General features: G+C 52.2%; 1 protein-coding gene and 1 long non-coding RNA gene across 3 annotated transcripts; one reads left to right on the top strand and one right to left on the bottom strand.

The window, feature by feature from the left end:
• Window positions 1-216: 216 nt before the first annotated feature.
• On the top strand, window positions 217-27,711 carry LOC137857903 (cystathionine beta-synthase-like). 2 transcript variants are annotated; one of them, XM_068685083.1, is made up of 19 exons: window positions 256-319; window positions 1,073-1,139; window positions 3,392-3,549; window positions 5,123-5,277; window positions 8,885-8,991; window positions 10,166-10,300; window positions 11,098-11,177; window positions 12,146-12,277; window positions 13,519-13,588; window positions 14,542-14,633; window positions 15,042-15,167; window positions 15,475-15,559; window positions 16,976-17,081; window positions 17,456-17,527; window positions 18,347-18,481; window positions 18,642-18,750; window positions 19,149-19,233; window positions 21,619-23,813; window positions 26,302-27,711. In XM_068685083.1, exons 3-18 carry the CDS (start codon window positions 3,538-3,540, stop codon window positions 21,714-21,716), a joined length of 1,599 nt encoding a protein of 532 aa, XP_068541184.1. In that variant the 5' UTR covers window positions 256-319; window positions 1,073-1,139; window positions 3,392-3,537; the 3' UTR covers window positions 21,717-23,813; window positions 26,302-27,711. The 2 variants fall into 2 exon arrangements, with proteins under 2 accessions (XP_068541191.1, XP_068541184.1); XM_068685090.1 differs by lacking the exon at window positions 1,073-1,139 and having other exon boundaries at window positions 217-319.
• LOC137857913 (uncharacterized) lies at window positions 8,822-12,147 on the bottom strand. The gene is made up of 2 exons (XR_011097373.1): window positions 11,877-12,147; window positions 8,822-9,875 (listed from the first exon to the last, which is right to left on the bottom strand). It is a non-coding gene; the product is annotated as an uncharacterized lncRNA (long non-coding RNA).

Here is a 27,711-nt window from a genome sequence, read left to right as displayed (position 1 = left end):
CTGGACAGTTGGAGACACGAAATGAGATTGCAGAAACCACATTCTGAAACGATCACAAAATTGCTGGGGGATGGGCTGAGAGCACTTCTGAAGATAAGTATAAATTAAAATACAATAAATTGCATATCAGCTTAATGTCCCAATCACTTACGCTCAGAGAGCAATCAGATGCTGGGTATAATTAGGCGTGGGGCAGGACCCAATCAGCATCATCTCCACAGAGCGCGCTACTGCCGCTCATTGGCGTTTGCTATCACAGGGCACATATAAACTCACAGCTGAAGCACAGCAAAAGCACTCAGCCAATACACTGAAGGCGGTGAGTATGGCTTATCTACTACTGAACGTGCTTCTTTTATAATAGCAAAGTACACGGGAGCTGTGCCTGCTGACCAGGTAACGTTGTTATCACGGGAAGGCTTGAGAAGAGGATTCTGGTAGCGTCTGCTTCTCAGCCTCTTCGGAGGTTGGTGATCTAGGGAATGTCTGCGCAAGATCTGGCTAAGTCTAAAAGCCAGGGAGGTCCTGGCTTTGTGCTGCATGGCCGGTTGGGCAGTAGAGCAGGTTGTCTGGGGAGCCCATGCAGTCTCCATCCTCAGAGGTCTGCAGGCCCCAAGAGGACAAAGTGCTGAGTCTGTGCCCAGCGCCGACCCAGCTTTGAGCAGGTCCAGGGACCTCCTGAGGTGCCTCTCTGATTCTGTTGAACTGATGCTGCATTTGTCTCGCTCAGTGAGAGCGATACCATTTCTTTAACGTAGATCAAGAAAATTGCATTTCGCTTTGAATGGAGTAAATTTCCATGAACTCTCTCCTCTGCTCAGTTATTTTCCTTCAGACTGCTTTGAAGTATCTAATTCTTCCTATTGAAGTTATCAGCACAGTCTGATAACCTAATAATCACAATCTCTTATCTGTGAAGTACTCTATAAATATTAGCTTGTGCTCTTTGTCATATAATTTCCGTAAGTGGCAGCAGCTGCAGAGCTACATGTAACCGTGCCCTGCCGCTTGGACCGCCTCCCAGTTCCAGTGGATATTTCCATTATCTTTTCCCCATTCTGTCTCGTCTCAGGCTGCTCTAACTGGAAGTCCTGCACTCTGAAGAGACTTACGGGGCCGTTACAAGACACCTACAACAGGTCAGACGTATTTGACAGCTAATCAAATAATAGCTGAAGCTTCAGGCAGGGCTTAGAAGGACTGTTGGGACATAGGTAAGAATTCTGGTAATCAGGAGAGGACATACCTTTGCTTTGCGATGTAAGGTGACCTGAAACTGCAGTGGAAGCAGTGTGGGGAGATGTTTGTGTTAGACATTGCTCTGTTCAGCAATCCCCAGCTGCAGTCAGACTTTCCACAGTGGTCCCATCCCCCTTCCTGCCTGTGCTTCTCACCGAGCAAGCATGGTAGCAGGATGAGGCCGCTGAATCTATCAGCAGAGGAGTGGCTTACTCCTCTGGTGTTGCGTCAAGGCCTCAGAAAGATACAGGGAAGGTCAGGCTCTGCTGATCTCTTGGTACTGTTTCAGGTTGTCCGCAATCTCGTATAGACTTTCTGGGCGTTCCTGTGCTTCAGGCTTCAATTTTTAAGTTTTGCTTCAGAAGCGCAGTGGCTTTAAATGTCTCTTATCTTAACTACAAATCCAGACCCCGGGCATGGCTGTGCAGAGATTTTAGAATGATTCAAGGTTGGTAGGGTATCTGTTGAGTCCTACAGCACTGCACAGGGAATTAACCAGCCTTTGAGAAGATAAATGAGAAATCCTCTGGCAGTAAGGAATGTAGACATTGACGTAGTCAAGGGGCAGGTCTTGCTTCTTTGTTCTCTGGGCATCTAGAAACTATGTCTGAATCTACTCCAGGTGACTGAATAAATGAAAAATCCCGTTCTTTCTGTTTTCATGTATTAGATGGCAAGGGAACTGGACATAATGAGTAGAATGTGATCTTATTTTAAAAAGTGGAATACCAATAATGTCATTCCCTCCATGCAGTAGTCTTGCACGTGCTGTCTCACCACAGCCAAATGGGTAGTGGTGGCTCCCCACATGCTTAGCTGAAACACAAAGTCTCTGGGACCACCAACCTAAACTGGACATGCAAACCTGGATAATTCCTCTCCACGGAGGGGGTCAGTGCCACCAGGTCCTCTCCAGTGATCCCTACAGCTCCGTGTGCTTAATGATGTCCACCAGCTCTTCCCATAAACACATCACCCTAAAATCTCCTGGCCTTGGCCTGAGGAGAGGAGGGCACAGCCGGGCTCTGCCTCAGGGCCTGTTGGAGGGGACAGGGGCTTGCGTTGTGCCCAGCAGCCACTGCCCAGCCTCCTGGGGGTCAGCACCCACCAGGACAGGGAGATCAACACCCACAAAGAGGGGAAGGATCCAAAAAGCAGACCTTGTGCTGTTTTGTAGCAGCTAAAACTTTCAGCCTCTCCTGTGTTTCAACCCTAGCACAAAATGGTGAAGAAGGGCATACTCGGGCCTCAGTAAATAATAATAATACTAATAAAATCTTATTTCCAACATTTTAGTTGGTAAACAGAGGCCTCAGTTGTGAAAACATGCTAAAACTCCCCCTGATAAATTGCAGTTTATCTCTTCTTTACCCACACAAGTGACTTTTGCTCCTTCCCAGTTAATGCATTAGGTAAATAAGGATTTGCTTGGGGAGACACTCTCAAGGCTGACACAAATCCTGGCTTGCAAGGAAAATTACTTTTTTTTTTTCCCCTTTAATCCCTCCCAAGAAACTACAGGTTTGGTGGTGGTTGGGTACAACATGGAGAGGCAAAGTTTGCAAGGACTGCTTTTATCAGACCCACTGCAGGGTCCAAACCATTTTGACCTGTCTGCCCTGTGCACCTGGGGCCTTGTTGCCTTGTGGGGCTGGAGCAGGTGCCAGCCGTCTGCCTGAGGAACAGAAATGGCTTCAGGGTGCTAGGTCCCTGCAGGGGCCTTTTTTTCTGAGAAAAGAGGATAAACCAGCTCAGGATGAGCTCTTTGTACCCAAATTTTCTCTGTGTGCCTACATCCAGTGCATTGCAACTGGCTGACTTGGTTCCACACGAGGTGGCACGATGTCTGCCTGCCCCCCCCCCAGGAGGTGACAGGCCTGCTTTGGGCCTTGGGTCGTATCTGACTGACAATGTGGACTCTCAAGTGCTTCAAAGTGCTCATAATCTGAGGCACAGGGGCACACTTAGGGTATGAAGCTGGGCCCTCACTACTGCCAGGCCCCATAGTTCGTTCTTAATGTCAGGGTCACCATGCCTGGTGGTGGTCTTCATGCTGGGGTGGCTGGGCCAGGTAACCCCACACATTTATTAACCTCCGTCTTCAGAGAATTCCTAGTGCCTTTGGTTGAAATGCTATATTTCTGTGTTTCAGGAACACCCCAACAAAAAGTGAACCCCAGCCCCATCCTCCTGGCTGGTGGAGAAGCAGCTGGGAAAGCACAACTCTGACCTCAGATAAACCTGCTGGGCTACTTCAAAAGAAGTGACTGCAATCGGGTGAAGCAAGCAAACAGGAGGATGGCAGAAATGGTAATTAAGGCTGCCCTTGGGCTTACATGTCGAGCTACAAATTAATTAGATAACCAGGAGCCAGCCATAACAGTGTGCTGGCTGCTTGCCTGGCTGTTGTGAGTCAGCAGGGCTTTGTAGGTGCAGCAGTCAGCCTGGGTGCAAGTCTCCAAGCATGACTCTACCGAGCCGTAAGGTCCCTTTATTCAGTGAAGGCTGAATCAGGGCCAATTCATTCTGTGGACAAGTCAGAAAAGAAAGTCCCAGTTACCAAAAATGTTTCTTTTCTGCATGTGGCTAGTTTCTTTAGCAAAAGAAGGTGGCTGATTAAATACATAGATGGTCACTCCACAGAAGCTCACACCATAAAGGGGCACATCAAAGCTCCATGTAACCCTTTATCCTGTTACTAGTACTGATCATAACAGTAGAAACTATAGCAGACACTGAGAATAAACTATAAAACCAGACCTGTCCTTTTCTCCACATATAGGGTGTTCCCAGAGCACAGGTACCATTAAGGCCAGTGTGTTTAAGAGCCACTAATGAACTTCACCTTTGTGAACCTGACTAGCCCTTTTCTAATTCCACTTTTGCCTGTTTCGCTCCTATAGCTGTTCCTGACACTCTCATTTTGACTACTATTCAACGCTAAGAAGCAGAAAAGTGTTTCTCATTCACCTTCCACATATCCACCAGGATTTACAGCCACCTGTCTCACTTTCAGCCTGAAGAATCCTGCTCTTTTTAAAGCATTTTCATACAGACATTACAGAAATTGTTCTAGACCTCCTAACACCGTTGTTGTCCTTCCTTGACTTTTTATTTCTATTTATTCTCTCTCTCTTTTTTTTTTTTTTAACTTTTAATGTTCTTGTATGCCGGACTAGAGGGGTCTTTTCATCTCTTCGAGGCCCAACACCACAGTACAAGTATTCTCAGCTTATTTACAGGGTAGACTTATCTACAGTTTCTTCATTGCTAGGATGAAAACAAACAAACAACAACAACAACAACAACAACAACAACCTGCTCTTGACCAAATGATAAAATACAGAGCACCATGTTTTCTAGTGGTGGAGGAGAGGTGCTTCAATGTACTGGAAAGCACTTGCACAGGCTGCCCAGAGAAGCTGTGGGTGCCCCATCCCTGGAGGTGCTCAAGGCCAGGCTGGATAGGGCTTTGGGCAGCCTGGGCTGGGGGGAGGTGTTCCTGCCCGTGGCAGGAGGGTGGATCCAGGTGGGCTTTAAGGTCCCTTCAATCCCAAGCCATTCTGTGATTCAACGTACATTTGAACAGGAGAAGATTTACTGGAGACGGTGGTTAGGACATGTTTTACTACATATGTGGTTTAGTACACCAAAGCTGGACATGTGACAAAAGAGCAATTTCCACCACTTAATTCATCTGTAGAACGGGGTTTTTGAACAGCCAGTAGGGATGCCCCAAGCAGGCTCTCCATCCCGTCTTCACACCCAAACGTGGAAGTTGTTTCTTGCCTTCGACAATTATTACACAGGAATTATTACACAGGTGCCCACCGACCAAGCTTTTCCTTCCAGGTGACTGTGGGGCTCTATTTCCCCTACACAGGAGATGACCAATGCCTGCCTGCTCATGAACGGCAGCTGTATGGGAAGTCAGGAATGCAAAGCCGACAGCTCATGGATTCTTCCCAACTTGCCCAGCAAGTGCATGTGGACAGCTGCAACGCCTGCCAACAAGTCTCCACACTCCTGTATACCCTTGTAAGTAACTCTTTCGTGCTGGTTATTTTAGCGTGCAGGAAGCTCGATGTCAGCTTGTGAAGATGAAGCATTATTGTTACGCTCTGTGTTTTCCATCAGACATTTGGGAGCATCTGCTAGTTTGGGGCATCTGGCTTTAGAAGAATTAAGATGAACATATTTCAGAGGTAGATTTCAACCAGGGACTTCTACACTTCTGCAGAATGGACTCTGTGAAATCTGGTGCTCAACAGCAGGAGTGAAGGTGCTGCCAGCTGCTAGGCACGCGTGGCGATGCGGCAGTGGCTCTCCCAGCTGTAACATCCTTGCAGGCTTACAACCCAAAGCTGTCACAGCCGTTCCTTTGTATGACAAAAGGCAGTGACAGCTGTGCGATCACCAGCCAAAGGCCTGCCGCTCACAGCGACACTCGTTCATTCAAACAGTCTGACGCAGCGTGAAGAAAGACTTCAAAATATTAGCAATGTCCTTTTTCGGTGGCTGGACACTTTCATAAAAAACTGATTACCAGGGCCTGGGCTTTTAATTAATGAGGGAATGTCACACGCAGAGGTTGCCCACACTGTGTAAGTGACCCAAGAGTGCAGCGCGAGGCGAGGTGGCTGCTCTGAGCCTGTTCTTGTCCGCACAGCAGCAGATTTCCTCCCAGGGTGAGGCAAGCCTGACAAAGAGCCCCGATTAGACAAGAGGTGCTTTAATGGCCCTGCAAACCAAACGCAGACAGGCTATTAAAGATAAGGCTGTCCTATAAATGTCAGGGGAACTGCGGACACGTCCCTGCTGTGCCAAAGATGTAAAGCACAAATTCAGCTCCACTATGCGAGGAACTGTGGAGGTGAGGCGCTGCTCTGCATAAATGCCTGCCAGCTGTGAGCCAGCGTGGGGAGTTTTTCCCACGTGCAAGGTAGGACACAGCTGGAGCATGGCCCACCAGCACTTGTGAAGCTCAGGAGCCCCCAAGTCTGGCCCACGAAGGAGGAGTGGGCTCCACAGGCTTAGTGTCAACCCAGTCACTCACACAGGGCAAGTGGTGCAGATAGCGCCTCAGGACAGGCTCAGATCTTTTCAGCCAAACTGTGTTCCCTCCTCTGTTACCATGCTGAGCAGGATAACATCGTTATTTAGCAATTTTTAGTGATTCAGCAGTGGGGTGTGAGAGGTGCAGCAGGGCATCTCCAGCAGCAGGGCACTGGGAACATCAGGACAGTCCCCTGGGGATGGGAACAGGCCGAGTGGGCCCCTGTGGCATCACTGGGGCAGGGACTGACGTGTAGTCTGCTGCACTGATAAAAATAGACAGGAGTCATGCAGCACTGGGACATCACCATTTCACTTTGCAGAAACATGTGGAAGGGAAACTGTTTGTCTTTCCTGCTCTGGATGGCAGCTGATATGGCAAAAATCTCTGGGCTTTCTGTAATTCCCATGTGAAACCTGATTTTTCGAGGTAGAAGGGGATAGTACCAGGGAAAGAAGGCAAGGTGGTACTATATTTAAGGATATTAATTATTTACGTTTTCTGAGAGATGCAGAGGTAGAGTGGTTCTGATAGTCCTGGATCCAGTTCTGACCTGCTACAGAAAGGATCACTTACGTGTTTTTTTTTGTTTTTTTTTTTTTTTTGCCAGGACTGCTTTTCCTCTGGACCTTTTATGGAATAACATGCAATGAGTAAAAGCAGAAATCCTGGAGAAAAAAAAATAATAATATATATATACTGTCCACTGCTATGCTGAACTGATAGCGACCATTTCAAGACAGGAGTACCCCCACACTATCCTTTAGGAGCACCAAAGGCATTTTCCACAGATCCTGCTATCCAAAGATACCTTCAGGCACACACAGAGCGTTCACCTAGCTGGGGAATGAAGCTGACTGTGCTAGCATTATTGTTGTAGTAAGATATGGTAGTCACTAGGGAAGGAATTTGATAGAAACTGCAGAAAATTTGGTGCCTCCTCATGCCATGGCTCGGCCCCACTGGAACCACTGAGCATTTCAGCCGCTTTTAGGGCAGATGGAAAATGGCTCAGCTGTGGGGAAAGCTCATTTATTGAGTTAGTGCCCCGAATTTACCAGCACTCAGCAGAGGTAACACTTTCCACAGAGGGAGAGGCAAGAGCACACGTGCAATGTGCCATCATTTCTGGGCGTGCGATGTAAACGTCTGCACTGCAACGCCACCCTGTCCCCTCGCAGGGCAAGAAGCATCTATACCCTTCTTGCAAAACCCGGAGGGGAGGTGCGTGTGTGTGTCATTAAGTAACTCAGCATGTCATCCCAGCATCACATGGCCCTTCTGTCAGCAGACAGCCATCTGCCTGGCCGCGATAGCAGACCAGGATAACTTGGGTTCAAGGTTCAAGGGATGATAGTGGGCGAGAGCCGTGCAAAGGGGAGCTGAGCGGCGAGGGGGTGGGGGTTTGTCACCCCGCTCGGAGAGAGACGTGCTGACTATCGACCAGGGGCAATACATTTGTGGCCCCAATAAACACGGCCCTCATCAATCTTCTTCCTCCTTCTTTTAAGAAGTTCAAGGACACCAGCTCCCTGTCTGCGTGGCAGGATGCGTTCAGCCATGTGTTGGGCAAACAAGGCTTTTTCATTCTGGTTGCAATCGCTATGACGTGGTTCTTGGCTTCTGCTGGCATCCGACAGAGACCAACAAAACCACGAGGCTGAATTGCCTTGATCCAAGAACTCAGTTTAATTATTTGCCAAAAAAAAAAATAATCCAGAGTCCTCTGCTTCACGGCAGAATTAACAACTCAGCCCACAGGAGCGGGGCAAAGCTCTGAGCTGTGTGTAACGAGGCTGTGCTGGAAGCAAAGGTGCACTGCTGCCTTGCCCCAGGTGAAGCTGAGATGTGTCACCGCGGACGTGGCTTCTGGATGAGCACAGCTGGGCTGCACAGATCTGCGAAAGGCAGCATCCAGACTGGCATTTCGTTTCTGTATTGTGGGCACACGCTGGCAAACACCGAGAGTGTGACAAGTCCTTGGCTGAAAAAGCTGCCAGGTTCACGAATGAAATTCAGGCAGGATTCAGCACAGTATCTTCTCCAGACCAGGTGGTGGTCCTTCCTGCTCTGAAATGCAGCAGTCGATTGATGCTGGTGAGCAGACCTTGCTGAGAGAGACCCCTGCTTGTTAGATAGTTAGAGACTGAAAAGGTTGATGTAGAGATGGATGAAAATATGAACAGCAGAGGTTGTGTTGGGTTGGATGGAGGAAAGAAGAGGCACGTGTTGTGCATGGTCTGCTGGCTTTCTCACCAACTGTGTGAGATCCTGAGGCTTGTTTACTGTTCTCACTTCACTTAATTACACATCTGCCCTCAGGCCTTGTAGAGCAAGGCATTTCAGAACAGCCCTGAAAAATAACTACATTATTTTTTACATAAAGGAATAAATAACTGATGGTAAGTGATGGAAGACCACAACCAGCTCCTTTTGACATTACCTGTCAAAGGACATCTTTTCTCTTGAAAAAAGGAGTCTCTTGGTGGTCTTGCTGTAACCTTACTCAGGTTTTATCTTGGTTCATGTTGCATAAAAAGTTGCCCTGATTTGGCTTTTTTTTTTTTTTTTTTTTATCCTTTCATACAGGCCAGAAGAAACAAAGATCTTGCCCAACATCCTGAAGAAAATTGGCTGTACCCCAATGGTCCGAGTCAACAAGATCGGGAAGTCCTATGGGCTCAAGTGTGAGCTCTGTGAGTTTCCCCTTTCCACCAGGTTTTTCCGGGCCATGAGGTGAGGTTGAGGGGCAGCATCAGTGGGGGCTTCAGAAGAGGCTCAGTGGAGAGCAAGAGCAGACGGGGAGGGCCAGGTGTGTGTCCTGCCGGCTGAGCTGGAGCTGGGCCAGGCACTGCCCCCGGGGATTTCACTTTCTGCTTCCCCCGGGGACGATCCCGAAGCACAGCTGGAGGCAGAAGAGCAGGGGCTGCAGGCAGCTGGGTGTATCGGCCACCAGCGTGCCAGGTTTTCCAGCAGGGCTCAAGTCCTCTCTCACTGCCTCTGAGGCAGGAGTGACAGCTCACACAAGGGTTTTTAGCCTGCTGTCCTGCAGAATAAGCATGATGCAATTAGTCTGCTTCTGTTCTATGGACTTCTCAGTCTCCTTTCCTATACCTTTTAACCCCGTTTAATTTCAGCCAGCCTGGAAAGAAAGAGAGAGGTCTCAGAGGCATCAAGGTTCACGAGTTTCACGTCATGGTGTAGGAAGGAGAGACTTGGCTAGTGCTCGCACCCCATAAAACAGCACAGCAGGCACTTACAGTCTTATTTGGCTGTAGGGAACCCCGAGGGTAAGCAGCCTCCCCAGGGCACATGTCCTCATGAAGAGGTCTGTGCTCTCTGAAGCTGCCTTCCCCTTGGACAATGGCTGGCTGGGGCAAGCTCTTGGGGGTTATTTGGTGCAGACAGAACTGGGCAAGCCAGGGAACGAGACAGAGCCCCATTTTCTGGGGTGGTGTCTCCCTCCCATGGTGCAGCAAGGGAAGGAGAATTAGGATACTCACAGCAGCTGCGTGTTCCTGAGCTGTGTGTGGGTCAGCACAGAGCCTCGTGCCCAGCAAAGAAACGAAGGCTTGCAGCCCTGCAGCCCTGAGGAAGCAGTTAAGATTAGATGCAATTACTTTGTCATCTCCGTGCCTTTGAGGCCGGAGCTGTGTAGCTGAAGTTTTGGCAGTCTGCGTTATAAAATGCAGTGATAATCACTGAGATTCCCCCCCCCCCCGTTGCTCTGGCTGCTCACGGAGCTGGGTGGTTTGTCAGCCTGATGGCGTTGCCTCCCCTACAACTAAGAGACTCGCATCCCAAAAGTGCCCACGAGGCAGCGTGGTGCCCCCAGCTTGTCCCTGATGGAGCCTGACCTTTGCTTCCCAGTGGCAAAATGCGAGTACTTCAACGCGGGGGGCAGCGTGAAGGACCGCATCAGCCTGAGGATGGTGGAGGACGCGGAGAGAGCGGGGATCATCAAGCCGGGAGACACGCTGATCGAGCCCACCTCGGGGAACACGGGTAGGAAATGTTGGTGTGCCCCATCCAGCCTGGCACCTCCGAGGGCTTGGCACAGAGATCTGAGGAGTCCTTACAGCTGGGAACAGCCCGAGCTGCCTGCACCTCCCCCAGGGCAATGTGCTTTCCTTCCCACTTAGCCTGAGGCACTGTGGCTCCGGCTCTGTCCTCACCTCAGCTCGCCTCCCTCCCTCCTGGCAGCCTCTGAGTGCGGAGATGTCTCATGGCTGAAATCCTGAAATTCCTGAGGGCCGGGGCAACCCCACCTGCTTTCTGCATGGGAAGATCTTGAATATTCAGAGGTTCCCACAGAGGGCTTCCCTGATGGGCTGGGAGATAAATCTGTTTTGTTTTGTTTTGTTTTGTTTTCCCTCCATTGTCACTGTCATCCTGCTCAGGCACCAGATTGTGGGGAAGGACGAGGGACAGCAGAGGAATATCCCTGCTTTGTGCAGCCTGCACAGGACCCCTGGTGAAAGCTTTTTTGTGCCCTGGGCACTGCTCCAGAGGTCGTCCACACTGCTGCCGTTCCTGGGGCAGCACCACTTTCCCTGCAAGTGTTCCCCGTGCCCTCCCGTGGGGACACGCTGCTCCAAATGCCCTGTGTGGCTCCGTCCATTCCCCGCAGGGACATCCCGGAGGACTCACGGAGGGTGCCCTCAGGTGTAGCTTGGTGCAAATGCCCACGTGGTGTTCACCAGTGGGAGAGAGGCACGTGGGAAGCAGGAGAGAGCACGCGTGTCGGCGGGCCTTGCCAAAATGCTGTTGTCAAACGCTTCCCTTTCCTCCCCTCAACCCAGGAATCGGGCTGGCACTGGTAGCTGCAGTGAAAGGTTACCGCTGCATCGTCGTCTTGCCGGAGAAGATGAGCATGGAAAAGGTCAGAGCTCTGTAGGGTACTACAAAAAAGCACGCTGAGATGCTCTCCATCGTGCTACGATTTCCCTTAACCGAGAGACATTTAAGGTTCTCTGAGATGCGCTCTCAAGCTGGTGGACCTAAGTCCTTTTTGCACAAGAGCTGATGATCAGGTGAAACTGCTGCCCTGGGGATGGCAGAAATCACCACTGTGGGGAGCAAAAGTCTCACAAACTGTTCAGCTGAGCTCATAAAATCACAGAACCATTACGGTTGGAAAAGACCTCCAGCATCACCTGGTCCAACTGTCCCCCAACCACCAGTGAAGCCAGCCCTGGCCCCTGACTTGGCTCAGAACAGAGCCCTTCTCCAAAGCACCGCCCTCATTTCAACCTAAATCTTACTTAAGCTCGCTCTGGATCAGATGCCACGTGCAGCTGCCGCGGGCTTTGCCTCCAGGAGTGGTGGCACTCAGCCCCCCTTCTCCTTTGACACCCTCTCGCCCCAGCAGCCACACCTCTCAGTGTATTAATACCCGCAGATTTATGGGAGTTGCTCCTTCCCACAAGGGGACTCGGGGCAAGGAGAGCTTTGAGACCTCCTCCTCGCCCGCTTAGACCACAGCACATACAAAAGCTGCTTCCCCGATACTGCTCCCTGCCCTGCTTCCCTCTGCCCCTTCCCCAGGTGCCATGGAGCAGAGCAGCACAGTGTCACCTACCTCCTCCGTGTCCCCAGCCTGTCCCCAAGTAGGACAGGGCACGAGGCCAGGCTGGAACCCGTGTGCCAGCTCCAGCCAGGAGGCGCTGGGTGCCAGAAGGATGTCAGAGGTGGTACATAACCGAGTGCTGGGCATTGCAGCTCCAAATGCTAAATGTCTCCCGCATGCGAAGCTGCTCTGGCATCTGACACTGCCATGGGTGCGTGGGTTCGGATTACCAGCACCACACGGGATCGCTTGCCTTACATCTCCTTTCTTCCCCCCAAAAGGTCGATATCCTGAAGGCGCTGGGCGTTGAAATCGTGAGGACCCCTTGCACCCGCTTCGATGCCCCGGAGTCCAACATTCGCGTTGCCTGGAAGCTGAAAAGTGAAATCCCAAACTCGCACATTCTGGACCAGGTAAACGCAGCTGCCCCGCAGACTCCCTTCCCAAACACATCTCGCAGCGTGTGCTCCGAGTCTGCCCGTGTTGGGGGGCTTTGCTCAAACTGGCAGCGGAGGCAGATTTCATCATTGTGGGGTCACCATTTTATGGCACATGAAACTTAATCGCTGCTCTGTAAGGCACAGGGTAGCAGAAACAAAATCAGGGGCACCTCAAAACCTGTAACGCTTCTGCCTAAGCCAGGAGGTGGGGGAGGCTGGGTTTTCTTGCACACCTGAAAGGCTCCTCATATTGCTTCAGATTTAACTTTGACCTGAAAAATCGCTTTTTACACCAGCCTAGCAGCCTCCCTCCTGCCTCAGAAATAAGCTCCCTACCCAAAAGGGCAAACCCTGGTGACTCACGGCATCAGTTCCTGCAGCACTGCTCTTGCAGAGGAACACGCTTCTCCCTTTGGCCTCACCCCATTGCAGAAAAGATCCCTACAGTGAGTAGGGAACCCCCACAGTGTCTAAAAACCATTCCTTCCTGGTAACAAAAAGGGAGCTCAATCCCTGAGTACGCTTTCCAGAAGCAGCCTCCCCAGCCTACCGGTGTGAACGTGGGGCTGCACACCCTTCAGCGCCCTACCTGGGTTCCCACTGCAGCAAATCCCCCTGGAAATGTAGGACAACTGCTCTGGCCCACATTGCCCAGACACTTCACTGACTGCACTGCCAGCCACCAGTGCCACAAATGACAAAGCTGCTCTCAAAATCATAGATATGATATTTGAAAAAAATAATAATTACATTTGAGGGGGAAGGTTTTTTTATTTTCTGAGCTTTTTGGAAGTATTGTGCAGCTGTGTTTTCAGCTTCTTTTAGGCATCAGAGAAGGCTAATAATGCTTCTTTCTAAGCAATAGCTGAAATGTTGAAGGACTGTCTTGCTTCCAGCAGCTAGGCCTTTAAACCCCCCCCAGGTCCCACAAAATGCAGAATATGGGACACCACGCGAGCACTGTGTACCAGAGGCTGGATGTCTGTGGGCACGTTCAGCCTTCCAGGCCTTTTGCGCGGCCAAATCCTCAATGTCCTCAGGAAACTGTTCCATGGTGACAGAGGAGGCATTACCTGTGACCTGGCAGCCCTTGCCAGGGAGAGGAGGGGGGCGGCTGGATGCTTTGGGCAGGGCTTGTCAGGAGCTATTGCTAGTTCGGTATTTGACCTAGGCTTTCCCCAGTAACTCGTGCTGTTCTCTGTTGAAATAAACAGTACCGAAATCCAAGCAACCCCCTGGCTCATTACGACACCACCGCCGAGGAGATCCTGGAGCAGTGCGAAGGTACCGCTTGCGCTGCTGCTTCTACGTGCCGAGGGTGTGCAGAGGGCTGGAGCCCTCTACGAGAGGCTTGTTTTACCTAGTTTGTTCATCTAAAGGTGTAGAAACAACAAAGAGGGCCTCTGTAAGGGAAGGAACCCTTGATAATGCTGGTGCACAGTGTGGCAACTTCACACAGGCCGCTCCTGATCCACCTAAGCCTGCAGGACTTACCTGTTGTGGCCTCTGCTTTCAAAAGCCCAAGGGAGGAGACCAGAAACAAAACAGTGAACAAAACCCTGAAGGAGGAAGGGCCCATTGCTCAGCTGATCCATCTCTGTGACCTGTGAGCTGAAAGTACGAGGTGTCCCGGGAGGACCCACAGGGGAGTACATACCCATCGGGGCATGCAAGGTTGCATCTGATCCTGCAACCCCATTTGCAAATCAAATCGGATCATAACTTAGCCTTCCCACCACTACACCATTTAGATTTGCTCCTCCTGGCAGCCAGTAGTGAGTTGTGAGTCCTTTTCCCCCAGTGTAGTTGCATCGCAAGCCTCTGAAGGCCTGACTGATTCTGCTCCTACACCATTTCACCAAATTCAGTGGGGCTGCACCTGGCTGACACTTGTGCCGGTGCAGAGCCTTGGCATCTTCCCCTGCGGGTGCTAGCACCAGCTGCCAAGTTGTGTCTGCTACTGCTACGTGCCATTATTCATCTGCACGCTTTGCCTCAACACGGTATGGTCTGAAAGGCCTGGTGGGGCTGAGATCCTCCCTCCCCCTTCAGCCAGCAGGTGCCAAGCATGCAGGAATCATGGAAACCACTGGGAGATCTGGAGGTCATCTTCAGCCCCCTGTGCTGAGGAAGGGCCAGCTGCCTGTTGTAGCAGCTGAGGGACGTGAGGCTTGGACAACAGGGAGACAGTGCTGGAGGCCGTGCTGACTCTCACATCTCTCTTCTCTGGCCTGCAGGCAAGGTCCACATGGTGGTGATTGGATCTGGCACGGGAGGCACCGTCACCGGCGTTGCCAGGAAGCTGAAGGAGAAGTGCCCAGAGTGCAAAGTAAGCTGGAGGAGGCAGGGCTGCTCACTGGGAACGGTGGCTCCCCTGGGTTTTCCTGCCTCTGCTTTCAGTCAAGACTAACCCTCCGGTCACTCTCGCTCGTAAGGGCTGAGCTTTGGAAGTAGCAGCCCCTGCCAACGGGGTGATGACAAACACCTGGGGTGTGATAACGTTTTAAGCCACCACAGCCACTTCCGCAGCAGCTGAACACTATCTGTTTAAAAAGCTAGGGGGAAACTGTACTTTTTTTTTGTCCTAGAGATCTCCACGCTGCCAGTGGGTAGGCGTATTAGTGAATATCGCAGGGAGAAAAATGGTGCTGATAAGGGCATTGGTAATTTTTTGGTTTGAGTCACGAGATTATTTCTGAACTCCCTTTGTGGTTAACCAAGCTTCCTTCCCTCGAAGATCATCGGCGTAGACCCCGACGGCTCCATCGTCGCTCTGCCCTGTGAGCTGAACAGGACGAACAACACCACCATAGAGGTGGAGGGCATTGGCCACGACTTCATCCCTACTGTCCTGGACAGATCTGTAAGTAGCTGCGTGGGGAGAGGCTTCTGCCTGAGCTTTGTCTTTGCATCCAGCCTACTCCTTTCTCTCCCCGAGGAAAGGATGCTGGCTGGACAGGCTGGAGGAGCTGCCCACAAACAAAGTCTCCAGGCTCGGGATGCCCTGACAGATCCATTTGTTTTCATCAAGTGCTCAGAGTAGCTCAGAGCTGCCAGATGTTGTAGGCAGCAGCACCACTGCGTTCATCAGAGGGTCACAACCTGAAATAGCACTTCCAGGTCTCGCTTTCTGCCTTGCTTACTTGCTTACTGTCTTGCTCTCTCTTCAGGTGGTTGATCAGTGGTATAAATGCAACGACAGAGACTCGTTCCTCATGGCTCGCAGGCTGATCAGAGAGGAGGGATTACTGTGCGGTAAGCATCAGTGACAGCAGCTTCTTCTTCACTCGACAAACTTTTTAACCTCGTTGTTTAATTGCTTTGGGAGCAAAACACTTCAGGGGTAGGTGCTCTCTGCATTTTGTGCCTGCTAGGCTAACGGGGCTGAACGGCTGAATCCAGAGCTGGTGTGTAGGCCGCTGTAGACTTCAGAGGTGTTGCAGTGAGTCAGTGGTCTGGGATCTGGCTCCTCGGCAACAATAATTATAGAAGCAATAACTCTCCTCTTGCTGTAACACTTTTGCACAGGGAACTGGATCTTCAGGCCTAATTCTGCCTGGTATAGTGTTACATGGACTGAAGAGAAGGATTAATAGGATTCAGGACAGGACAGGTGGACTAGAACTGTCCCACCACTAACAACTCTGTGAGGCTGTACTCTCTGTCTTTGAACTATTGCCACACTAGAGGTGCCAGGTTTGGACCGGGAAAGTTTGTAAGTAAAGTAAGTGTAAGATGTTCTTACCGAGTATTTCTCCCCGTGCCAACAAGCTGTAAGTGATCCCCAGGGCTTTCCAAAATGAACAGGTGCCCTCAGGCAAACCCTGCCTATACCCAAAGAGCCTCTACACGGCATCAGTGTCCCGGAGCAGATAGTTACATGTTTGTGTCCAGGACCAGACAATACGCAGCTACGGGCCTGTGGTTACAGCTGGAAAAACTCCTGAGCACTCCCATCCTGGGGGTTTTGAGGAAGATCAGGCAGTTTCTTGTGTTGATTTAACCTAGCAGGCTCAGACTCACCGTGTTTCAATGGAAACCGCTCGCTGAACTCAGCTATAACTGGTGAATAGCTTCATGCTCCCAGAACTGCATTTTTCAGGGACTTTCATCATGGGTTTGAAAAATGTGACCCGGTGCTAATTAACCTGCTGTAAAATACGTGCTGCCTTGAGTGCAGTGCGTAATTGGCACACAGATAGGGGAATGTCTCTCACTTCCAGCACTCGAGTGGGAGAATTGCCTCTGTAAAGCAGGGCCCTGCTGCCCCTACGTGCAGCACACCACATGCGTGCACACACACACACATGCAGGGAGGGTTTAGGTCTTCCCATCACGTTGGCCTGGTATTCCAAGCATGAATGTAATGTTCATGGTTTGTTTTTTTCACTCTTTACAATGCATGTAAAGCAAACCTTGGATGGCCAAACACGCTGGCCAGAAGCTCTAGATTTGGCGTAGCCTTCTCCTCACCTAAAGGTGTGGGCAGCATTTGGATGGATGTCCCTGTATTGCACCTCTCAGCCCTTGGCCTGTTGCCACAAGCCATCACATAGACGTGTCCCTTTAGTCTCCACCCAGTCTTTTCATGTCCAAAAATCCTACAAGGCCCTGAGGCCAGCTGTCCTCCCTCTCCCAACATTTTTCTCTCTCCTCTGGGTACCCATCCAGGCGGCAGCTCGGGCAGCGCCATGTCCGTCGCCGTGCGGGCAGCCAAGGACCTGAAGGAGGGTCAGCGCTGCGTCGTCATCCTGCCCGACTCCGTCAGGAACTACATGTGAGTTTCTTGTTTTCCCCTCAAACAGCTCACGGGGAAAAAAAAAAAAAAAGTAAACAAACAACAGGGAGAAACGTTTTGCTGCGGTGATAAGCGACAGGGGCTGGCTGTTGGGACGCCCGGGTTTATTTCCTCTCATTGCTGACCGACTGCACGGAGCAGGAGTCAGTCAAGCCGAGTTAGGAAAGCAAATAGCTGGCGTGCTTCGAGCAGGCCCTGAGCACTCGCAGCTCCCGTTGACCTTAAAAGGGGTTAAGAGCAGCCAGCTGCAAAAATCATGGGAGCCCCGAGGCAGTGCTGCGGTCTGGGGCACGGAGCAAAGCACGGCTGCGTGCGGAAGGCTCACAGACCCGTCCTTTGTTGGTGATTTCTAGGTCCAAGTTCGTGAATGATAAGTGGATGATAAAAAACGGGTTCCTAAATGATGTCCAGGAGCATAAGCCTTGGTAAGACAACTTCCGCCGGTATGAGCTGCGTTAAGGAAATCAGCTTCCCGAGTCTGGGAACGATTATCTTCAAAGGGAAGTATTATCTTCTATTGCTGAAAAAATGCAGTCGAGTCCAGATCCCTCTGAGAAGGCTGGAAGCTCAGCTCCTCTCTCCTGAGTGGCGAGATATCCCTCTTCTCTGCTCAAAGTCTATTCAGTTTCTGTCCTGAAGATCCATCTTGCACACCATGGGGAAAATGTCCCCTCAAGGCAGGGAACCACAGACTGCTGATGGCAGCTAACGTGTAACTGGGCGAACGGCGCTTGTTGAGAAAGCACCTAGGCTTACTTAGGGGCTGCAGGTGTTCCTCGTGTCACCTTTTATTTTGGGTCACTCTAACCAAAGGTTTCTGCACAATATTTCCTAAAAGCTTTATATATTTCCAAGGCCTCTAACACCTGGTTAGGATGGTTCTTGGCCCCTCCAGCCTCTCACATTGCCCTGCATTTTCTGCAAGGGCTGAGATATTGTGAGTTTCCTGTGGTCCCCAGCAAACAAGTGTAGCTCATCCCTCCTAACTCACACCAGCATTTCTGTCAGGCTCTCTCCTTGAGGAACAGCAAATCCATTTTGAGGCTCCAGGCTACAAACCAAAGAAGTAAAACTGGTCGGCCTCTGCTTTAAGCTTACAGGCTTAAAGTGTGAGCTCTGCAGGCAGGCAGAAAGGATATCCCCGCACAGTTGGTCTTATTTCCAATGGCCTCGCCTCCCTGTGCAAGGCCCGCAGCCACGCAGCCGCGAGTAACAGCTTGGCGCTGCCATTTGTCTTCCAACAGGTGGTGGAACATCAAGGTGCAGAAACTGAATCTCTCAGCCCCTCTCATTCTTCTCCCAGAAGTCAGCTGCCAAAAGGCGATTGAAATCCTGCAGGAGAAGGGATACGACCAGGCTCCCGTCGTTGCTGAATCAGGGTAACTATTTTTACTCGTCACATGGACGGCCGTTCAAATGGGAAAAAGTTGTTCAAACATGATTTAAAAAAAAAAAAAAAAAAAAGCAGCTCAGCCCCTACATAAAATGTGTGCCTGACCTCAGGCCTGGCTTTTTGCAAAACTCCCTGTTCCCTCGCAGACTCATTTTGGGAATGGTGACCCTCAGCAACACCCTCACCTCGGTGCGGGCTGGAAACGCACAGTTCTCAGACCCCGTTACGAAAGTCATCTACGACCAGTTCTCAAAGGTACCGCTGGGGCCAAGCCATGCCTGGGGAAGGGGAGGAGATGCACGTCCCTGGAGGTGCTCGAGGCCAGGCTGGATAGGGCTTTGGGCAGCCTGGGCTGGAGGGAGGTGTCCCTGCCCATGGCAGGGGGGTTGGAATTAGATGGTCTTTGAGGTTTCTTCCAACCTGAGCCATTCTGTGATCCTATGCACCACCACCTGCGAAAATGCTGCCTGTGGGGTTCACACAGCAGCTTTGTGTCTTGCCCACAGACCCTCCCATCGCCCCAGAACAGATGGATCCAGATCCTGGTCCATCCTGCCCACCCAGGGCCAGGATCAGAGGCAGGAGGCAGGCTCCTCGCTGTTGTCCTCTAAGTGTGAAGTGAAACATAAACTGTCTCTTTCTGTCCTGTTTAGATTGGCCTGGAAGACAGCCTTGGGAAGCTTTCCAGCATCCTGGAGAACGACCACTTTGCTATCGTTGTGCACACGCAAATGCAGTGTAGGTATCTGCGAGGAGAGGAAGCGCTGTGTGGGCTCTGCACAAGTGGCTGAGATGGGAGAGGGAAATTCCCCAACCGAGCTTGGGAGGGATCAGTGCAGCTGTTCCACATGTGCAGCCCCTCTGCCTTTGCAGCGAGGATTTCTGCCCCGCAGCTCTGCAAAGCTCTGAAGCTGCCAGCTATTCATTCACCCCTCTCCTTTCCTGGCCCCATTGCCACGTCAGCCCCATTGCCTCCCCTCGTCTCATGGTTTCCCAGGTAAACCCAACCGGGGAGGTGGGAAGGTGTTCACCTGCCCCGACACCAAGGTGGACACAGGCTGCAGGCAGCAGCTCGGGGCGCTTTGTGCTTTTGGTTGTGCTTTTGTAGCCCCAGGCTTTTCGTACCCACTGATGCTCTTGACCTTGAATTCAAATCATCGCCGTGCTGGTTGTGGGCAGCAGAGGAAACAAGGGGGAAGTTACGGAGACCTGCAGAATTAGCAGCCCGAGGGCAGGGGCAGAGGAGCATTTGGGCAGGTTAGATAAAGCCGAGGTGGAATTCGGGCCTGTAAGTGCAAGGGGAGAAACCACACTTTCTGCATCCCACTTCTTAAAGACCCTCTGCTGTGTATGCCTGGAGGCTCTGCCGTCTTCTCCAAACACCTCTGCTCCCACTTCTACCCCAGGGGATGCAGCCAAGAGATGTCCTCCTCCCTCTGTGCCCTGAAGGCCTGGGCAAATCTCTTTGCTAAGGGGCTAGGTGCTCTCAGACACCTCTGGTGGGCCAGGGGAAGTCAAGAAATCTGAAAACAGATGTCTTGGACCGTGAACAAAGCCTGGGCACCTGAGCTGGGAGTCAGGGGTACAATGCCCAGTGATGTACACAGCCTGAAGCATGCTTGTATGAGCCCTGCCTGGGGTGGGAAGGGGCACAGGGCTGCTCTGCCCATGAGACCAGCCCCATAAAGCAGCTGTACCCGCAGCTTTGATTGACTCTCACACCCGTGCACAGCCACCCCGTCCCAGGTGGATCCATCCAGCTCAGTAGGATCACGTGTAGTAGGAGCACGTCAGCACGAGGGCTGCTGACACACCGATGGCAGCAGGGCTCCCGCCGTGTTGCTCCCCCGACCCAAACAGGTACGGTGGCAGCCGCTGTTCTGCAAACCTAACACACCTCTCCAGTGCAATCACACCGTAAAACTTCCCGAGGTACAGATTTGGCTTTGCCTCGAGGGGGTTGCTTTGTTTAAAACGGTAGCAAGACGAAAAAGCGGTCAGAAGACCCGTGTTTAGAGTGACACGAGAGCTGAAGGGCGCAATTATCCTGATTTTATGGGTTTACGCATTGAACACGCAAAGCATTCCTGTGGTGAGCAACATCTGAGCAACGTGCAACGTCGTGCTGCGCTGGCTGCCAGCAAAGGGCTGTCCCCTGAACTCGCAGCCTCCAAAACTACTGCGTGGCTTCAGCCCAGCCCCACTGCTTGCATCTCTGTGGCCTGCTGCCCCGAAGCCCCCAGCAGCTCACGTCCCTACAAAATGCTCCAAACGAGTTTCCTTCAAAACTGCTTTTGGTGCACGCTTCCAATTCTTTCACCAAAAACCAACCCTCCTAGGCAGAATTTCCATTCTCAGCTCTGTTGTCATAAGAAGACAGAAGTCTCTTTTGTATGACATTTTGATACACATTAAATGGCATCCACCAAACAGTATCAGCCAGCTCTACGCGGTGCCTTTTGCTCTGGCTTGCACACAACACCCATTTTTTTCCTCCAGAGCTGCTGTTTTAACGCCCTCACGGTTAGCCCTGTATTTCTTACTTTCTTCCCACACTTTCACAGCCTGGTTTTTGTCTTGTGTGTGGACTCTGGTGGCTAATTGTATTGTCATTTAAGAAAATATTTATCGGATAAAGTAATTGTTGCAATGTTATTTTATTAATGATATCAGCGGGTGTTATTAGAGCAGAGTAGAAAGTGTCTCCTTGCTGCTCTAAAGAGTCTCCTTAGTTTGGCCTGGAAAGTTTTGTGCTGACAGAAACAGAACCAGAACAGAGTCTGGACAAAAACTACTGTGAAATCAAGGCCCCTGCGCAGGTAAGGACTGTGTTATTTGCAGCTGACACCTCCCTGACATGATCCCAGCAACTTGGCCAAGGCCACCGCAGTCATTTCAGTGAAGGTACAGCAGAGACAACTGCTACCCCAGTTATGGTTTGCTTCTTATTAAACTAATTTTATTAAGGCACAGCCCCTGCATGGCTGTGGGATCTGCTTTTCTTTCTTGCTTGCTTTCTTGCTTTCTTCCTCGCTTTCTTTCTTCCTGTCTTGCTTTCTTGCTTTCTTTCTCTTGCTTTCTTGCTTCGTTTTCTCACTAAATTGGCGTTTTCTGTGCTTACAGTTAACGGAAATGGCAGCTCCTTCATGAAGCAGATGGTGTTTGGTGTGGTCACCGCGATGGACCTCCTCACCTTCGTCAGCAGAAATGACAAGAAGTAGGGCAGCAGCCTGGCTGCCCCGAGCCCCGTGCCTCCGGCAGGGTCAGCTGCTCCTCCTGAGCCCGAAACACGCGGCTGAAGATATTTTGTGGTCTAATCCATCTGATAGTTTCTCAAAATCAGTGAAAATTGTAATGTAATAACCGCCTGTCCGCTAAATGCCACCCAGAGTATCACTAAAGAGAAGCTAACCAAAGAAATGCCGTTTGATAGCCATGTGTGGTTACACGGAGCTGCCCAGGGCTGACGAGGTAACGAGGGGGTAGGGATAGGGTGGGGGTTTATGGTTACCCAGATTTTGCCTGGTTTGGGGTTTTGCTGTGTCTGCTGGCAGTAGCACTGAGGCCTCACGGCTGCCACGAGGAGGAGGAGGTCCCACCAGGGCTGGAGCCCAGCTCCAACACGAGAAGCTCGAGCCCTCCTGAGGGCTGGGGACACCACATCACACCCTCCTGCCCCTCGCCACCTCTCACAGCAGGGACAAAACCCACACAGGGCTGCAGGAAACAGCAAAAAAACACCAAAACCCAGGTCCTGCTGTGTGGGCAAGGAGGGAGCTGCTTCCTCCTCATGGACAAGGAGGGACAGAGCCTGGAGGTGTAGTGGGGTGGGATGTGGACCCCCACTAAGCACGGGGAGGGAAGGGACTTCCAGAGGCTGTGCCGGGCAGGGGATGGGGGGTGGAAAGAGGGGCGAGGGGCTGGGCAGGAGGGGAAGGAGAGCTCCTGGAGGACCTGCAGGCCCTCGGAAAGCTCCCAGCTAGGGCCTGGAGGGCTGGTGGCACTGGGGCCTGCCACACATCCCCTGAGAAGGGGAGGCTGGTTCTGAGGATGTGATAACAGGGCGGGGAGATATGGCCACGTCCCAATTTCCTGCGTTATTCATCTCATGAATATTCACCCCGCGAGCTCACTATCAAGGGAGCAAAGGGGAAGGAGAGGCTGATCTTCCTTTTGCTGTTGGAGTGTTGTGTTCCGGGAACTGATAACGAAGGTCAGGAGGGCCATTTGCCGCGGCAAAAAAATGTAAATGAAATCAAATGTGAAAGGAGCGCTGTGGGAACCGGCTGAATTGCTGGGGGAGTTGCTCTCAAAACATGCCAAGAGCTTCGCAGTCTTTCCGTAAGTCTTGGGAACTGCTACAAGGGGACAACAACCACTGCTAAGTGCTCGGTCCGTATTTTGGATCTAATCTAGTTTGTATGAGATTTTTATTAAATTATAGAATGCTCAAGCATGTATCATTGGGAATGGTGTCCCTGCTGTCTTTTGTTCCCTGAGTTACACACACTAGATCAGATCTGCAAGTTTTTGGTTGAGTTAATCACCATATTTGTCTGGAAAAAAAAAAAAAAAAAAAAAAGTATAGACTGATGGGATCAACCTTACTGTGTGTTTTATTTATTTTCTCAGCTGTGCTGCAAACTGAAGGACATTTGGTGCCCAGCGCCAGTACATGAGGCAGCGGGCACAAAGCGGAGCCCAGGAGGCTCCCCCTGAGCAGCAGGCAGCACTTCTGTGCTGTGCGGGTGAGGAGCCCTGGCACAGGCTGCCCAGAGAGCTGGGGGGGCTCCTCCTTGGGATCTCCAAAAGCTGCCTGGGCACAGCCCTGGGCAGCCTGCTCTCTGAATCCCAGAGCATGCTAAGCCCTTCCTGATGTCTGTAAGTGTAATCGTTCCCCCTGTGTAGCAGACCTGGCTGCAATAGGCATGGAGGTTTCCCTCCTTCCTTCAGCCAGGGCATGTCTCTTGGCAGGGATCTCCCCTTTTTTGGCCTCTCCCCTTCAACACCCAGACCCCCGCCCCCTAAGCAAGCACCTCGTTGGCACGGCTGGCGTCCCAAGGGGACTTCATGAGGACGTGGTAGCAGCCCGGACTTTTGCTGTCCAGAAACTTTCAGCAACACACACACTCCTTGCAGCTGAGCCTGAGCAACAGCGGTGCCAGCAGCGGCCGTGCCGCTGTGTGCTGGCTGGCAGCTGTGCAGAGGCTACGTGAGAGGCAGCTGCACTTCAGCACGGGGTGAAGTAACCGCCGAGCGTCAGCCCCGGTTTTACAATGGCTCCTGTATGCTGACTGCGAGTGTGGGAACGAGTAAAGGTTAGCGCAAGCCCCGGTCATTTTGGGATTGCTCCACCTGGGCTGGAGCCAGCCCCTCCGAGGCGTTCCCAGGGCTCCCCTTTCCACCCAGCAGAAATCAAACGTGCTGGAGGAGATGACAAGCCACCGAGTGCCGGCATCGCCCTCAGGGTAGGAAGGGCAGAGCTGGCCACAGGACGTCAGAGCTGCCTCTGCTGGGGTTCGTCCTGTGCTGTGGCGCTGGGGATGCAGACGTGCCCTGCAGCAGAGAGCCTGGCTGCTGCTCTCCTGCCCGCTGCCGCCACGGGGTGAAAAAAGCCTCAGACCTGCAGGGGAGGGTTTGTTTGCCTTGTCTGCAGAAAGCCCTACGGGACCCGGCTGCCCTGGGCAGCTGAGCGATGTGTGCTTGGACACCTGGGCTGGGATGGAGAGGACTGCATGGCCAGCTTTAGTGGGGTACGAGGCACTGCTGACAGCTAGCAGAGGAATGGGGATTTGCAGGCTTTAGGAGCCTTGGGAGGTCAGTGAGGACAGGGCAGGGGAACAGACCCTGGTCCTGCAGCACGAGCACACCCTCTTCAACCCATGCCCTCTGCTCCAGCAGTGTCTGGGAGCAGTGTCCAAACACTCCTTCAACTCTGGCAGGCTTGGGGCTATGACCACTGCCCCGGGGAGCCCGTCCCAGTGCCCGACCCCCCTCTGTGTGCAGACCCTTTCCCTAACCCCCAGCCTGACCCTCCCCTGTCCCAGCTCCGTGCCGTCCCCTCGGGTCCTGTCGCTGTCCCCAGAGAGCAGAGCTCAGCGCCTGCCCCTCCGCTCCCCTCGTGAGGGAGCTGCAGGCCGCCATGAGGCCTCCCCTCAGCCTGCTCTGCTCGGGGCTGAGCAAACCCAGGGACCTCAGCCGCTCCTCATACATTGTGCCCTCCAGACCCTTCACCATCCTTGCAGCCCTCCTTTGGACACTCTCCAATAGTTTTATGTCCTTATATTGTGGTGCCCAAAACTGTGCACAGTACTTGAGGCGAGGCCCCAGCAGGCAGAGCAGCGCAGGCCAACCCTTCCCTTCAGGCAGTGCCGTGCCTGATGCACCGCAGGACACGTCTGGCCCTCCTGGCTGCCAGGGCACGTGCCTGGCTCATGTTCAATGTGCCATCAGCCAGAACCCCCAGATCCCTCTCTGCAGGGCTGCTCCCCAGTGTTTCACCCCCCAGTCTGTACATACAGCCACAGTCGCCCCATCCCAGGTGCGGGATGTGCCACTTGCTCTTACTAAACTCCACGTTCCCCTGCTCCTCACCCCATTGCTCTGCAAGGTGGGAGCACAAGCCCATTAGCACATCATGCTAAAAAGCCAGCGTGATAAACATCTCCCCAGCCCTGCCCAGCCACCTTTTGTGCTGTGGAGGCTTCCCCGCCTCCCTCACCGGGTCTCACCACATAAATAGAGGGCTGGGTGCTGCTGGCCAGCACTGCGGCTGCTGCTCAGGGTCTGCAACACCTCGCACCCCAGCACCCATCCCGGCTGTGCTGCAGGTACCCAGAATTGGGGGGGGGACAGGGCAGGGGGTCTCTGAGTGGTATCACTGGGAAAGGGGGCTTGGGGTAAGCAAGAGGCTGTCGTCTCTGCATCCAGCAAACGGGAAATGCGATGTTTTGGTTTGGCTGGAAGTGGCCTCCGTGGAGGAAACCTAGGTAGAGTCTGAATGAAACAAAAATGAAGTATTTTTGTTTAGAAGAAAAGTTGAGAAGTAATTGCAAGTAGTTGTATGTTTGCAAGAGGAGGCTCTCAGCTGCAGAGGACAGAGATAAGGACACAACTGTAATCAGAGGAGGCACTGGGGTGGTCAGAGGTGCCAGCCGTGTGGGCAGGTCATGGTGCAGCAGGATGCAAGGTCACTCCATTAGGGGCAGAAGAGATGGAAGTGCAGGCTGTGCTTATAGAAATTTGTCTTGAAAAGCTGTTGGTCTGAAAAAAAAAAGGCTTAAAAAAATACAAGAGCGTCAGTGTGAGCTGCCTGGCGGTACCCTGCCCTCGGCAGTGGCAGTGCCCAGGAGGAGAAAGCAAGCATGGGGATGGGATTTCACTGCTGTTAAGAGATCCCCATTTGAAAATGTAAAGCTGAAAACTGGAGGAGGCAAAGAAAGGAGTGGCAGAGAAGGGTCTGAGGCCTGAAAAATCTTCCATACAAAGTGAAGGCTTCAAAAAATTGAAACGAGGAGACTGGGTGAAGGAGCGAGTTGGATAGAAAACATGGGCTGAAAGCTTCCAGGTGGCTAAGGGCACAGCACAAGGGGTCAGGAACTAAAGGCTTGGCACATTTAGTGGAGAAACACAGTCCACCGTTATGGCAGTGTTTCCTCATATGTCCAAGACCAAATATCTCCCAGGAAAAAGTAGTCATAGGGGTGTTAATTACCTGGACATCAGGGGCTTGGTGTGCCCATGCCTAGTGTGATGCCTGCACTGATTTTTTTATTTATTTTTTAATTTATTTTTTCTCCCCAGCAGCATGACTCCTGCTGGTATACTCTGCCTGTGGCTGGGCTGCCTCCTGCTCTGTGGCGCTGCCCCGACACCCATCTGTGACCCCAGCACCTGCTCACCCTGCTCTGAGCCCACCCCTGCGGGCTGCTGCCCACCCTGCGCCCCTCCCTGCGCCTGCCCCCCATACCTGGAGGATGACTGCGAGATGCAAGGCTTCACTGACAACCGTGTCCCCGCCGGCCTCTCCTTCTACATTGACTTTGCCCGCAAGCTGTGCACCTGCCAGCCCAGCGGGGACATCACCTGCGCCCCGCACTGCCCCTCAGTGCCCCCCACCTGCCAGGCTGTGGGCAGCCTGGTGGCCGATGGCTGTCCCCTCTGTGTCTGCTATGACAAGGAGGAGGTGGCAGTGCCTGCTGGCACCGTGGTCTCCCGGGGTGCCCAGCTCTGCAGCTGCCCTCCTGAGGGGGGACGGCTGCAGTGCGGTGATGGGGTAGAGGTGTGAGATGCCCATGCTCTGCCAGCCGAGGGCAGAGGGATGGGAAAGCCTCCTGGGGAGCAGGCAGCTTTCTGCTCCTCAGGGCATCCCTGCTGGAAGGCGTTCAATGCGTCAAACAGCCCTGGAGGGGCTGGCATTGAGTGTGTCCCTGCCATCGGCTGTGGGGAGATGCCATCCTGTATAAACCAGGGTGCAGTGCCTGTACTTGGCAACGTTTCCTTGCGGCTTGGTCTGCTCCACGGTGGCTGGCAGATTGGCTGGGGTGACTGCAGCCAGCACGCAACTGAAACAAATTGCAGCTATTTATTTATTTGTGAGATGATTGTGCTTTTTTGCGTGTGTTTGTTTATATAGTGTGTCTTGAGTCAACGTGCTGGATAAACTTCCTTGCAGGATCCAGCTTCTCCCTTTCTGTAACTCCATCAAATTCGAAGTGGTGGGACCACAATCAGGAGATTTGTTGACATTCCCTTCTCCCAGGTGTTCCTCCTCTTCCTCACACCAGAGTGAGGTTGTGGGGATTAGGAGGGTTGGTGCGTGGCAGTGTCCTTAGGAGGTGGCAAACCTCCAGCCTCCAGAGCAAAGACATGAAGAATCACACTGAGGACGTCAGCAGCCATGGAGCAATCCTTTGTGGCCACCTCTGTGAAGCAGCTCCCTGGCTCTGAGCCCATCACCAGTCCTGTCTCTGTCCTGGTTCAGCACAAATACCCCAAATTGTGCCCTCCTCACTCACACTCTCTCTTTCCCACTGCTGGAAACAGCAGAAGAGTGTTCTCTGAATGCTTCAGAGCATCTGTTTAGATATGTGTATGTACATATATCTATATATATGCAGGAAAACTGTAATCAAACGCAGCTTCATCAGGCTGAGCTGTTAACAAATGTCAGTTGTGTTTCTTTGAGGGTTGAATAAAAACTGTTTCACTAACAAA

Source organism: Anas acuta, chromosome 1 (genome assembly GCF_963932015.1).
Source record: "Anas acuta chromosome 1, bAnaAcu1.1, whole genome shotgun sequence".
NCBI classification, from domain to species: Eukaryota; Metazoa; Chordata; class Aves; order Anseriformes; family Anatidae; genus Anas; species Anas acuta.
The sequence above is the reverse complement of the archived record's forward strand: the minus strand, read 5'-3'. Positions and strand labels throughout refer to the sequence as shown.